Source organism: Anomaloglossus baeobatrachus, chromosome 9 (genome assembly GCF_048569485.1).
Source record: "Anomaloglossus baeobatrachus isolate aAnoBae1 chromosome 9, aAnoBae1.hap1, whole genome shotgun sequence".
Taxonomy (NCBI): Eukaryota; Metazoa; Chordata; class Amphibia; order Anura; family Aromobatidae; genus Anomaloglossus; species Anomaloglossus baeobatrachus.
Window position 1 is genome coordinate 27,776,715 of NC_134361.1, and position 12,232 is coordinate 27,788,946.

The following is a 12,232-nucleotide window of genomic DNA, read 5'->3' on the forward strand; positions in this document are numbered from 1 at the left end:
GTTTCATACCCTCTCAGCGATAGTGAAGCTTCCGCTGATCAAGCAGCAGTCACTACAGAAAGGGGTACAATCTCTCCTTCAAGGCCAGTCACACCCCTTGAGGCGCCTCATGCACTTCCTGGGGAAGATGGTGGCAGCAATGGAGGCAGTTCCGTTTGCGCAGTTTCACCTGCGTCCCCTTCAATGGGACATCCTACGCAAATGGGACAGGAAGCCGACGTCCCTCGACAGGACCGTCTCCCTCTCTCAGGCGACCAAAGCTTCCCTTCGGTGGTGGCTTCTTCCCACTTCATTATCGAAGGGGAAATCCTTCCTACCCCCATCCTGGGAAGTAGTCACGACGGACGCGAGTCTGTCAGGGTGGGGAGCGGTTTTTCTCCACCACAGGGCTCAGGGTACGTGGACCCAGCAAGAGTCCTCGCTTCAGATCAATGTTCTGGAAATACGGGCAGTGTATCTTGCCCTGAAAGCGTTCCAGCAGTGGCTGGAGGGCAAGCAGATCCGAATTCAGTCGGACAATTCCACAGCGGTGGCATACATCAACCACCAAGGCGGCACACGCAGTCGGCAAGCCTTCCAGGAAGTCCGGCGGATTTTGATGTGGGTGGAAGCCACGGCCTCCACCATATCCGCAGTTCACATCCCAGGCGTGGAAAACTGGGAAGCAGATTATCTCAGTCGCCAGGGCATGGACGCAGGGGAATGGTCCCTTCACCCGGACGTGTTTCAGGAGATCTGTTGCCGCTGGGGGGTGCCGGACGTCGACCTCATGGCGTCCCGGCACAACAACAAGGTACCGACGTTCATGGCACGGTCTCAAGATCCCAGAGCTCTGGCGGCAGACGCCTTAGTTCAGGATTGGTCGCAGTTTCAGCTCCCTTATGTGTTTCCTCCGCTGGCACTGTTGCCCAGAGTGTTACGCAAGATCAGGGCCGACTGCCGCCGCGTCATCCTCGTCGCTCCAGACTGGCCGAGGCGGTCGTGGTACCCGGATCTGTGGCATCTCACGGTCGGCCAACCGTGGGCACTACCAGACCGGCCAGACTTGCTATCTCAAGGGCCGTTTTTCCATCTGAATTCTGCGGCCCTCAACCTGACTGTGTGGCCATTGAGTCCTGGATCCTAGCGTCTTCAGGGTTATCTCAAGACGTCATTGCCACTATGAGACAGGCTAGGAAACCAACGTCCGCCAAGATCTATCACAGGACGTGGAAAATTTTTCTGTCGTGGTGCTCTGCTCAGGGTTTTTCTCCCTGGCCATTTGCATTACCCACTTTTCTGTCCTTCCTTCAATCTGGACTGGAAAAGGGTTTGTCGCTCGGCTCCCTTAAGGGACAAGTCTCAGCGCTCTCTGTGTTTTTCCAGAAGCGCCTAGCCAGACTTCCACAGGTACGCACGTTCCTGCAGGGGGTTTGTCACATAGTTCCACCTTACAAGCGGCCGTTAGAACCCTGGGATCTAAACAGGGTGCTGATGGTTCTTCAGAAACCACCATTCGAGCCAATGAGAGATATTTCCCTCTCACGACTTTCGCAGAAAGTGGTTTTTCTAGTAGCAGTCACTTCCCTTCGGAGAGTGTCTGAGCTAGCAGCGTTGTCGTGCAAAGCCCCTTTCCTGGTGTTTCACCAGGACAAGGTGGTTCTACGTCCGGTTCCGGAATTTCTCCCTAAGGTGGTATCCCCCTTTCATCTGAATCAGGATATTTCCTTACCTTCTTTTTATCCTCATCCAGTTCACCAATGTGAAAAGGATTTGCACTTGTTAGATTTGGTGAGAGCACTCAGACTCTACATTTCTCGTACGGCGCCCCTGCGCCGCTCGGATGCACTCTTTGTCCTTGTCGCTGGCCAGCGTAAAGGGTCACAGGCTTCCAAATCAACCCTGGCTTGGTGGATCAAGGAGCCAATTATCGAAGCTTACCGTTCGGCTGGGCTTCCGGTTCCCTCAGGGCTGAAGGCCCATTCTACCAGAGCCGTGGGCGCGTCCTGGGCTTTGAGGCACCAGGCTACGGCTCAGCAGGTGTGTCAGGCGGCTACCTGGTCGAGCCTGCACACTTTCACGAAGCACTATCAGGTGCATACCTATGCTTCGGCGGATGCCAGCCTAGGTAGGCGAGTCCTTCAGGCGGCGGTTGCCCACCTGTAGGAAAGGGCCGTTTTACGGCTCTCTTACGAGGTATTATTTTACCCACCCAGGGACTGCTTTTGGACGTCCCAATTGTCTGGGTCTCCCAATAGAGCGACAAAGAAGAAGGGAATTTTGTTTACTTACCGTAAATTCCTTTTCTTCTAGCTCTAATTGGGAGACCCAGCACCCGCCCCTGTTTTTTTGTGTACACATGTTGTTCATGTTGAATGGTTTCAGTTCTCCGATATTCCTTCGGATTGAAGTTACTTTAAACCAGTTTATAATTATTTTTTCCTCCTTCTTGCTTTTGCACCAAAACTGAGGAGCCCGTGGGAGCACGGGGGGTGTATAGGCAGAAGGGGAGGGGCTTAACACTTTTGAGTGTAATACTTTGTGCGGCCTCCAGAGGCATAGCCTATACACCCAATTGTCTGGGTCTCCCAATTAGAGCTAGAAGAAAAGGAATTTACGGTAAGTAAACAAAATTCCCTTCTTTTTTTTTTTTCTTATTACTGCTTATTCATACACGATGATGACTATAATGATGTCTATTTTTCTAGTGTTTACAGGACAAGTTGACTGCCGCACAAGCTACAGCCGCTTCTCTGTCCGTCCGAGCCGAGAAAGCCGAGCAGACTGTGCTACAACTAAAGCAAATGATAAACCGGTATGAATTCCGAAAATATGATAAAAAAATAAATAAATAAATCTTTATTTTTATATAGCATTAACATATTCCGCAGCGCTTTACATACATCAGGAACACTGTCCCCATTGGGGCTCACAATCTAGAGACCCCATCTGTATGTCTTTGGAGTGTGGGAGGAAACCGGAGAACCCGGAGGAAACCCACGCAAACATGGGGAGAACATACAAACTCCTTGCAGATGGTGTCCTTGGTGGGATTCGAACCCAGGACACCCAGCGCAAGGCTGTAGTGCTAACCACTGAGCCACTGTGCCGCACTATATGATATGTGAATATCTCGGGGGGGACGTAGAAGTAATGCAAAGAAAGCTGTAACCTGTTCTCAAAGGGATATTTTCATGTCGTAAAGCGGTGGCCGATGACTATGAATTGCCATCATTTTCTGGTCAGTGGGGATCTAAGCTCTGGTGTGCCCACTGATCCTGAGAATGAAGGAGCTACAGGCCATCTTACAGACTTTCATGCATAGCAAAGCTTGCGGCCTTCCACTGTGCAGGAGATGGCGGCATAGTTAGGGGGCGGCTGCAGTTCACCGCACAGACTGCCGCTGTCTCGGGACCACAGCTCTGCAGCACCTTCATACACAGGATCATTGAGGGTCCCACAGATTTGACCTTTACCGATCACAAAGTCATGGCATATCCTATTACTAAGCAATCATATTACAACAGAAACTATGGAAAGGAAGCGCAATTAGGGTCTTACCTGGGTATACACCAGGTTATTCAAAGGTAATGAACTCGCCTAAGAGGGTTGTGGTAGTCACGTAGCAGATATGGCGCACAGCCGCAGCCCCGAATGGAGACAATATATGGAATATAAAGGAAAGTCGGGTTTATGCTGCGCTAACACTAGGATACAAAGTTGAGTATTTCATATTTCTTTGTCGCTCCATTGGGAGACCCAGACAATTGGGTGTATAGCTTCTGCCTCCGGAGGCCACACAAAGTATTACACTTAAAAGTGTAAACCCCTCCCCTCTGCCTATACACCCCCCCGTGCATCACGGGCTCCTCAGTTTTTATGCTTTGTGCGAAGGAGGCACATATGCACGCAAGCTCCACAATTTAGTCAGCAGCAGCTGCTGACTATATCGGATGGAAGAAAAGAGGGCCCATAACAGGGCTCCCGGCATGCTCCCTTCTCACCCCACTCTGGTCGGCGGTGCTGTTAAGGTTGAGGTACCCATTGCGGGTACATAGGCAGGAGCCACATGCTGTTTTCCTTCCCCATCCCTTAGGGGCTCTGGGTGAAGTGGGATCCTAACGGTCACCAGGCACTGGGACCGTGCTCCCTCCACAGCCCCTGAGGGAATCTGCTGGACAGGAGCCGGGTATCATCAGGGACAGGGCCCTGCTACTCTGAGGTACTCTGTGTCCCCTTGGGGACGGCGCATAGAGCGCCTGTGTTATGGACGCTACAGCAGCTGCTGGGTGTGTTGGTGTGCCGGGACTACCGCGCTGACCGCGCTTGTTTGCCGGCCGCGCTTATAACTTTACTCCCCGGCTTTTGCGGCCTAGTACCGCATACTCCCGCCCCCAGGCCTGCCAGTCAGGGGTAAGGGCGGGACGCTGCACTGGACGTCAGCGCTGAGGGCTGGAGCATACTTCGTATCCTCCTCCCCCCTCACTGAGCACCGTGGGGCACCAGATTCCCGCACTTTCTGAGGCACGCCCACGGCCCCCTCCTCCTCTCAGAACGCTGGCAGCCATTGCTATCAGCACTTCAGACGCTGGAGAATTTCAGAGGGGAGACAACACCGAGCTCCACAGCTCTGGGAGGCCCGGGCAGGGAATCTGGTGGTCACACAACCGCTGCGGGCGGTCGGTAAGCCGCACCTGTTACTAGGTGCTGGCCCCCCTGGGTGCCGAAGTGTATACTTATAGGCTTATATTGTATACATTTACTCTGTACGGCAGCACTATTTGCTTTTGGCTATATACCCTCACTGGTTGCTCTAAGAGGAGACAACAGCATGTCGTCCGCAAAAAGCAAGGGTGCCAAGGCACAGGCTTACTTTGCAACCTGTACCTCATGTGCGGCTATGCTACCTGCAGGTTCCACCTACCCTCATTGTGTGCAATGTTCGGCCCCTGTGACACTCACTCAGCCGGAGCCTATGCCACTGGTGGAACCCCCGGCCCAGGTGGAACCACCTGCTTCCACTGTCCAGGTGACAGGGACAGAGTTTGCAGTATTCGCTGACAAACTGTCTGAGACTATGGATAAATGGTCTGCTAAGATACTGGAAGCTTTGCAGTCCAGACCGGTAACACAGGCCACGGGCACAGTTGAATCATTGACCCCAGGCCCTCCTCGGTTGGAGCAGCAAAGTGCTCCTGGGGCGGCTCATAGGTCCCACGGTGAGGACTCCGACATGGACCGCAGTCCCAGACCGGGTAAGCGGGGTCGCTGGGAGCTTCCCTCGACTTCATCACACTGTTCAGGGTCTCAGCATGAGGACTCTCTGGAGGATGAAGAAGAGGTGGCAGATCAGGGCTCTGATCCTGACACCGCTCTCAACCTTGATACACCTGAAGGGGACGCCATAGTAAACGATCTTATAGCGTCCATCAATCAGGTGTTGGATCTTTCTCCGCCAGCTCCTCCGATTCAGGAGTCAGCTTCTCAGCAGGAGAAATTCCATTTTAGGTTTCCCAAACGTACACGGAGTGGTTTTCTTGATCACTCCGACTTCAGAGATGCTGTCCAGAAACACCGAGCTTTCCCAGATAAGCGCTTTACTAAGCGCCTTAATGACACACGTTATCCCTTCCCCCCTGACGTAGTTAAGGGTTGGGCTCAGTGTCCCAAGGTGGATCCTCCAGTCTCTAGACTGGCGGCTAGATCCATAGTTGCAGTGGCAGATAGTGCATCACTCAAGGATGCCACTGACAGGCAGATAGAGCTCCTGATGAAATCCATCTATGAAGCTATTGGCGCGTCCTTTGCTCCGGCATTCGCAGCCGTATGGGCTCTCCAAGCTATCTCAGCTTGTCAGTCTGAGATTAATGCAGTCACACGTGCCTCTACTCCGCAGGTTGTGTCCTTAACCTCTCAGGCGTCGGCGTTTGCGTCCTACGCCATGAATGCTGTCCTGGACTCTGCGAGCCGTACGGCGGTAGCATCCGCCAATTCGGTGGCAGTCCGCAGGGCCATGTGGCTACGTGAATGGAAGGCAGACTCTGCTTCCAAAAAGTTCTTAACCGGGTTGCCATTTTCTGGCGACCGCCTGTTTGGCGAGCGATTGGATGAAATCATTAAACAATCCAAGGGAAAGGACTCGTCCTTACCCCAGTCCAAACCAAACAGACCTCCACAACGGAAGGTACAATCGAGGTTTCGGTCCTTTCGGCCTTCAGCCAGATCTCAATTCTCCTCGTCCAACAGGCCTCAGAAGGGTCAGAGGAACTCCGATTCATGGCGGTCTAAGTCACGTCCTAAGAAGACCGCTGGAGGAACCGCTCCCAAAGCGGCCTCCTTATGACTTTCGGCCTCCCCAAACCGCATCCTCGGTCGGTGGCAGGCTCTCCCGCTTTTGCGACGCCTGGTTGCCACATGTCCAAGACCGATGGGTGAGAGACATTCTGTCTCACGGTTACAGGATAGAGCTCAGTTCTCGTCCTCCGACTCGTTTCTTCAGAACATCTCCGCCCCCCGAGCGAGCCGATGCTCTTCTTCAGGCGGTGAGCACTCTGAAGGCAGAAGGAGTGGTGATCCCTGTTCCCCTTCAGCAACGGGGTCACGGTTTTTACTCCAACTTGTTTGTGGTGCCAAAAAAGGACGGATCTTTCCGTCCCGTTCTGGACCTAAAACTGCTCAACAGACACGTGAAAACCAGGCGGTTCCGGATGGAATCTCTCCGCTCCGTCATCGCATCAATGTCCCAAGGAGACTTCCTAGCATCAATCGACATCAGGGATGCTTATCTCCACGTGCCGATTGCACCAGAGCATCAGCGCTTCCTGCGTTTCGCCATCGGGGACGAACACCTTCAGTTCGTGGCACTGCCTTTCGGCCTGGCGACAGCCCCACGGGTCTTCACCAAGGTCATGGGAACAGTGGTAGCAGTCCTACACTCTCAGGGACACTTGGTGATCCCTTACTTAGACGATCTTCTTGTCAAGGCCCCCTCTCGGGTGGCATGCCAACACAGCCTGAACATTGCCCTGGAGACTCTCCAGAGATTCGGGTGGATCATCAATTTCCCAAAGTCAAAACTGACACCGACCCAATCGCTGACATATCTTGGGATGGAGTTTCATACTCTCTCAGCGATAGTGAAACTTCCGCTGGACAAACAGCGTTCACTACAGACAGGGGTGCAATCTCTCCTTCGAGCCCAGTCGCACCCCTTGAGGCGCCTCATGCACTTCCTCGGGAAGATGGTGGCAGCAATGGAGGCAGTTCCTTTTGCGCAGTTTCACCTGCGTCCACTTCAATGGGACATTCTCCGCAAATGGGACAGGAAGTCGACGTCCCTAGACAGTAACGTCTCTCTTTCTCGGGCAGCCAAGGCCTCCCTCCAGTGGTGGCTTCTTCCCACTTCTCTGTCGAAGGGGAAATCCTTCCTACCCCCATCCTGGGCTGTGGTCACGACGGACGCGAGTCTGTCAGGGTGGGGAGCGGTCTTTCTCCACCACAGGGCTCAGGGTACCTGGACTCAGCCAGAGTCCTCCCTTCAGATCAATGTTCTGGAGATAAGGGCAGTGTATCTAGCCCTAAAGGCGTTCCAGCCGTGGCTGGAAGGCAGGCAGATCCGAATTCAGTCGGACAACGCCACGGCGGTGGCATACATCAACCACCAAGGCGGCACACGCAGTCGGCAAGCCTTCCAGGAAGTTCGGCGGATTCTGCTGTGGGTGGAAGCCACAGCCTCCACCATCTCCGCAGTTCACATCCCAGGCGTAGAAAACTGGGAAGCAGACTTTCTCAGTCGCCAGGGCATGGACGCAGGGGAGTGGTCTCTTCACCCGGACGTGTTTCAAGAGATCTGTTGCCGCTGGGGAACGCCGGACGTCGATCTCATGGCGTCTCGGCACAACAACAAAGTCCCGGCATTCATGGCACGGTCTCAAGATCACAGAGCTCTGGCGGCGGACGCATTAGTTCAGGATTGGTCGCAGTTTCGTCTACCTTATGTGTTTCCTCCTCTGGCAATGCTGCCCAGAGTGTTACGCAAGATCAGGTCCGACTGCCGCCGCGCCATCCTCGTCGCTCCAGACTGGCCGAGAAGGTCGTGGTACCCGGATCTGTGGCATCTCACGGTGGGCCAACCGTGGGCACTACCAGACCGACCAGACTTGCTGTCTCAAGGGCCATTTTTCCATCTGAATTCTGCGGCCCTCAACCTGACTGTGTGGCCATTGAGTCCTGGATCCTAGCGTCTTCAGGGTTATCTCAAGAGGTCATTGCCACTATGAGACAGGCCAGGAAACCAACGTCCGCCAAGATCTACCACAGGACGTGGAGGATCTTCTTATCCTGGTGCTCTGATCAGGGTTTTACTCCCTGGCCATTTGCCTTGCCCACTTTTCTGTCCTTCCTTCAATGCGGAATGGAAAAGGGTTTGTCTCTCGGCTCCCTTAAGGGACAAGTCTCGGCGCTCTCTGTGTTTTTTCAGAAGCGTCTAGCCAGGCTTCCGCAGGTACGCACATTCCTGCAGGGGGTTAGCCACATAGTCCCTCCTTACAAGCGTCCGCTTGAACCCTGGGATCTGAACAGGGTGCTAACGGCTCTTCAGAAACCACCCTTCGAGCCAATGAGGGATATTTCTCTTTCACGCCTTTCACAGAAGGTGGTCTTCCTAGTAGCAGTCACATCACTTCGAAGAGTGTCTAAACTAGCAGCGCTGTCATGCAAAGCTCCCTTCCTGGTGTTTCACCAGGACAAGGTGGTTCTGCGTCCGGTTCCGGAATTTCTCCCGAAGGTGGTATCCCCTTTTCATCTCAATCAGGATATCTCCTTACCTTCTTTTTGTCCTCATCCAGTTCACCAATGTGAAAAGGATTTGCACTTGTTGGATCTGGTGAGAGCACTCAGACTCTACATTTCTCGTACGGCGCCCCTGCGCCGCTCGGATGCGCTCTTTGTCCTTGTCGCTGGCCAGCGTAAAGGGTCGCAGGCTTCTAAGTCAACCTTGGCTCGGTGGATCAAGGAACCAATTCTGGAAGCCTACCGTTCTTCTGGGCTTCCGGTTCCTTCAGGGCTGAAGGCTCATTCTACCAGAGCCGTGGGTGCGTCCTGGGCTTTGCGGCACCAGGCTACGGCTCAGCAGGTGTGTCAGGCGGCTACCTGGTCGAGCCTGCACACTTTCACGAAACACTATCAAGTGCATACCTATGCTTCGGCAGATGCCAGCCTAGGTAGGCGAGTCCTTCAGGCGGCGGTTGCCCACCTGTAGGAAGGGGCCGTTTTACGGCTCTTTTACCGAGGTATTCTTTTACCCACCCAGGGACTGCTTTTGGACGTCCCAATTGTCTGGGTCTCCCAATGGAGCGACAAAGAAGAAGGGAATTTTGTTTACTTACCGTAAATTCCTTTTCTTCTAGCTCCAATTGGGAGACCCAGCACCCGCCCCTGTTCCCTTCGGGCTGTTGTTTTTTTTGTGTACACATGTTGTTCATGTTGAATTGTTCCTTTGGTTCATGGTTTCAGTTCTCCGAACATCCTTCGGATTGAATTTACCTTAGACCAATTTATAAGTTTCCTCCTTCCTGCTTTTGCACCAAAACTGAGGAGCCCGTGATGCACGGGGGGGTGTATAGGCAGAGGGGAGGGGTTTACACTTTTAAGTGTAATACTTTGTGTGGCCTCCGGAGGCAGAAGCTATACACCCAATTGTCTGGGTCTCCCAATTGGAGCTAGAAGAAAAGGAATTTACGGTAAGTAAACAAAATTCCCTTCTTTTATTCTTGTACGGGTCTACGCGTTTCAGAGATTTCCATCTCCTTCATCAAGGACAATGCTTATTTTCTCTTGATTGTCCTGATGAAGGAGATGGAAATCTCTGAAACGCGTAGACCTGTATAAGAATAAAAAGAGATTAAATAATCAGCTTTGCATCCTGGTGTTAGCGTGGCATAAACCCGACTTTCCTCCATATATAAGCAATCACATTGTAATATAAGAAGTGTTTCATTTGCTCGTACATTTCACTTTTATTTTCTGCAATGTCCCCGCATTTATGTGGCTATTACTTGGACGGGACTTTTTTTTTTTATTTTTTTTTATTTATGTTGGTTTCCTATCAGTTTTGTGCAGGTTTTCTACACCCAGGAGAACTCCTTCCGGGGGGCACTGCATCGACTGGTGACCCTGGGACAGAGGGTCGTGTTTGCTACCAAAAGAGTAGACACGATACAGGGTAAAAAGGCTTTTATTTTAAATTTTTTTTTTTTGTATTGGAAGCCAATTAAACTGTTGAACCAAAAGGTTGATGCTTCACTTGTTCAACACTTGATCCATTCCTGTCCTCCAGTGTTTTTTAATATTCTGGATTTATCCCCAGTTATCGTAATTGGGTTACTGTCACTCTAGGTACGGAGGATTACCAGGCGGAAGGGAAGGGGAACCCTGTGTCTAGGTAAAGGGGAGACGGTGACCCCCTGGCCAAACCTACTGCTGGTCCCTGGGGTCCCTCACCACCCTAGATAGGTTCTGCACCTATTCACCAAGCCAGATACCTAACCCTAGGTATCCCTAGTCCTGGGCCCTAAATAGGGAACAGTTGAGGTGAGCTTTTCATCAACCCCATTAAACACTAAAAAAGACGCAAGGAGGACACACACTGGGAAAATGCATGAACTACTTATCCATAGATGACTCAGGTAGAAGTTCAGCACAATTTCAGCACCCATACCTCAGATGAGTACAAGTCACCTGCTTGCAACCAGAGCTTGAATGAACTGAATAATATTACCAGCACCAGTCCAGGGAAGAAGGGAGTATTAAAGCACCAAGAGAATGCTGATGATGAGCAGCTGGGTGGAAGGCGAGCTCCTGCTGGGTCCTAAAGGGGAAGAGAGATAAAACAGTAGGAAAGCTAACAACAGGAACAATAGAAAGTCAGGGAGCATTCTGTGCAGCCAAACGCTGTGACCTTCTATGGCCAGAAACCACATGACTATTTCACCTGTGACACACCTGTGACAGTTTCAGTGCTATAACGTAAGCTGATGCCATGAATCAAATTGGAAATGCAGCATAAATGATCTAATATACTAGAGCTGAATTATGGGCAATCTCACCAGGAAAAAGAGTGCAAGGCCTCATTGTAATTCTGCATTTTTAACCTCTCGTCAGGTTTGGTGGCCCAGAGACTAGCGCTCGTGAAGCTGAGACAAGAAGAGCAGTCTCATAACACGGTGACAGATGACGACATGTAAGTGATAGAGTCCGAACCATATAAGAGAATGGGGCATAAGTGGGGTCAGCAGCCTCAATATATGATAAACATTGCAGCATCTTCCATTGACAATAAAGGGCTTTCCTACAGTAAGCATTGATGGCACAGCAATCCCATACACCATCAATACTGACTGCAGTGGTGTGAACGCTGGGGGTGTGAACGCTAGGACCCCCACAAGGCCTGAAATAAAGTGGCTAAAACACTTAATAATGCTGTCAGTCTCAATCTGCCTTTTTATTCCAGGCCCTAATGGGATGACTCCCAATCACGTCTTGTAATATAAAACCCCCTGTAATGAGTGCTGGGGCGACTGTAGTCTTTGCCCCCCTTTAATTAATTTTGATATGCCTTCTGCAGATGTCGTCCGTCATATGAGGATTTAAAGGCTGAAGTGAGCCTCCTAAACGAGGAACGAGACCGTCTGAGTGCAGAACTGAAGCGCAGCGCTCTAACCATCGAGGGAAGAGTGACGGAGGCCAGAGAGAAGTGTAAGTAGCACAGTGGTATAGAAATGATCTGCTTTACATCTCCTCGTCAGGTCAGTGGTTATCAGTGCACACGGCGGACAGTGGATTTTTGTCTGGCTGCTTTTTTTTAAGATGTCAGATGTAATCAGATTTTTGCCTTACAGATGTATTCCCTTCATGTTGACCATCTGCCTTTTGTGTTTCTTTGTGCAGTGGAATCAGAAATGGAGACCGCTCGCCACTCCGTGTCCCTCTTACGCTCCACCCTTCATGAGACGGAAGAGAGGGAGCGTGCCCTGAGAGAGCAAGGTGTGGACCTCGAGAGGAGGCTTCAGGAAGCTTGTGAGACCACGACACGACTGCAAGAGCAACTGGGGGATCAGAAGGAGGAATATGAGAAAGGTAGAAGGAAAGGGGGCAGTGTTAGTACTTAATGATGGCGGGTGCATAGGGGGAAAAAAATCATGTGCGTGATGTGTTTTTTCTTTGTCGCTCCATTGGGAGACCCAGACAATTGGGT

At 51.7% G+C, this 12,232-nt stretch overlaps 1 protein-coding gene across 2 annotated transcripts in view; it reads left to right on the top strand.

Moving 5' to 3' along the window:
- The window catches only part of CCHCR1 (coiled-coil alpha-helical rod protein 1), a 75,160-nt gene that overhangs the window by 46,694 nt on the left and 16,234 nt on the right, over window positions 1-12,232 (top strand). For both annotated transcript variants that reach the window (XM_075323437.1, XM_075323438.1), the window contains exons 10-14: window positions 2,688-2,794; window positions 10,089-10,201; window positions 11,140-11,218; window positions 11,603-11,733; window positions 11,926-12,114. In XM_075323437.1, coding sequence (XP_075179552.1) covers window positions 2,688-2,794; window positions 10,089-10,201; window positions 11,140-11,218; window positions 11,603-11,733; window positions 11,926-12,114 — 619 coding nt within the window. The remainder of the gene's footprint in view (window positions 1-2,687; window positions 2,795-10,088; window positions 10,202-11,139; window positions 11,219-11,602; window positions 11,734-11,925; window positions 12,115-12,232) is intronic.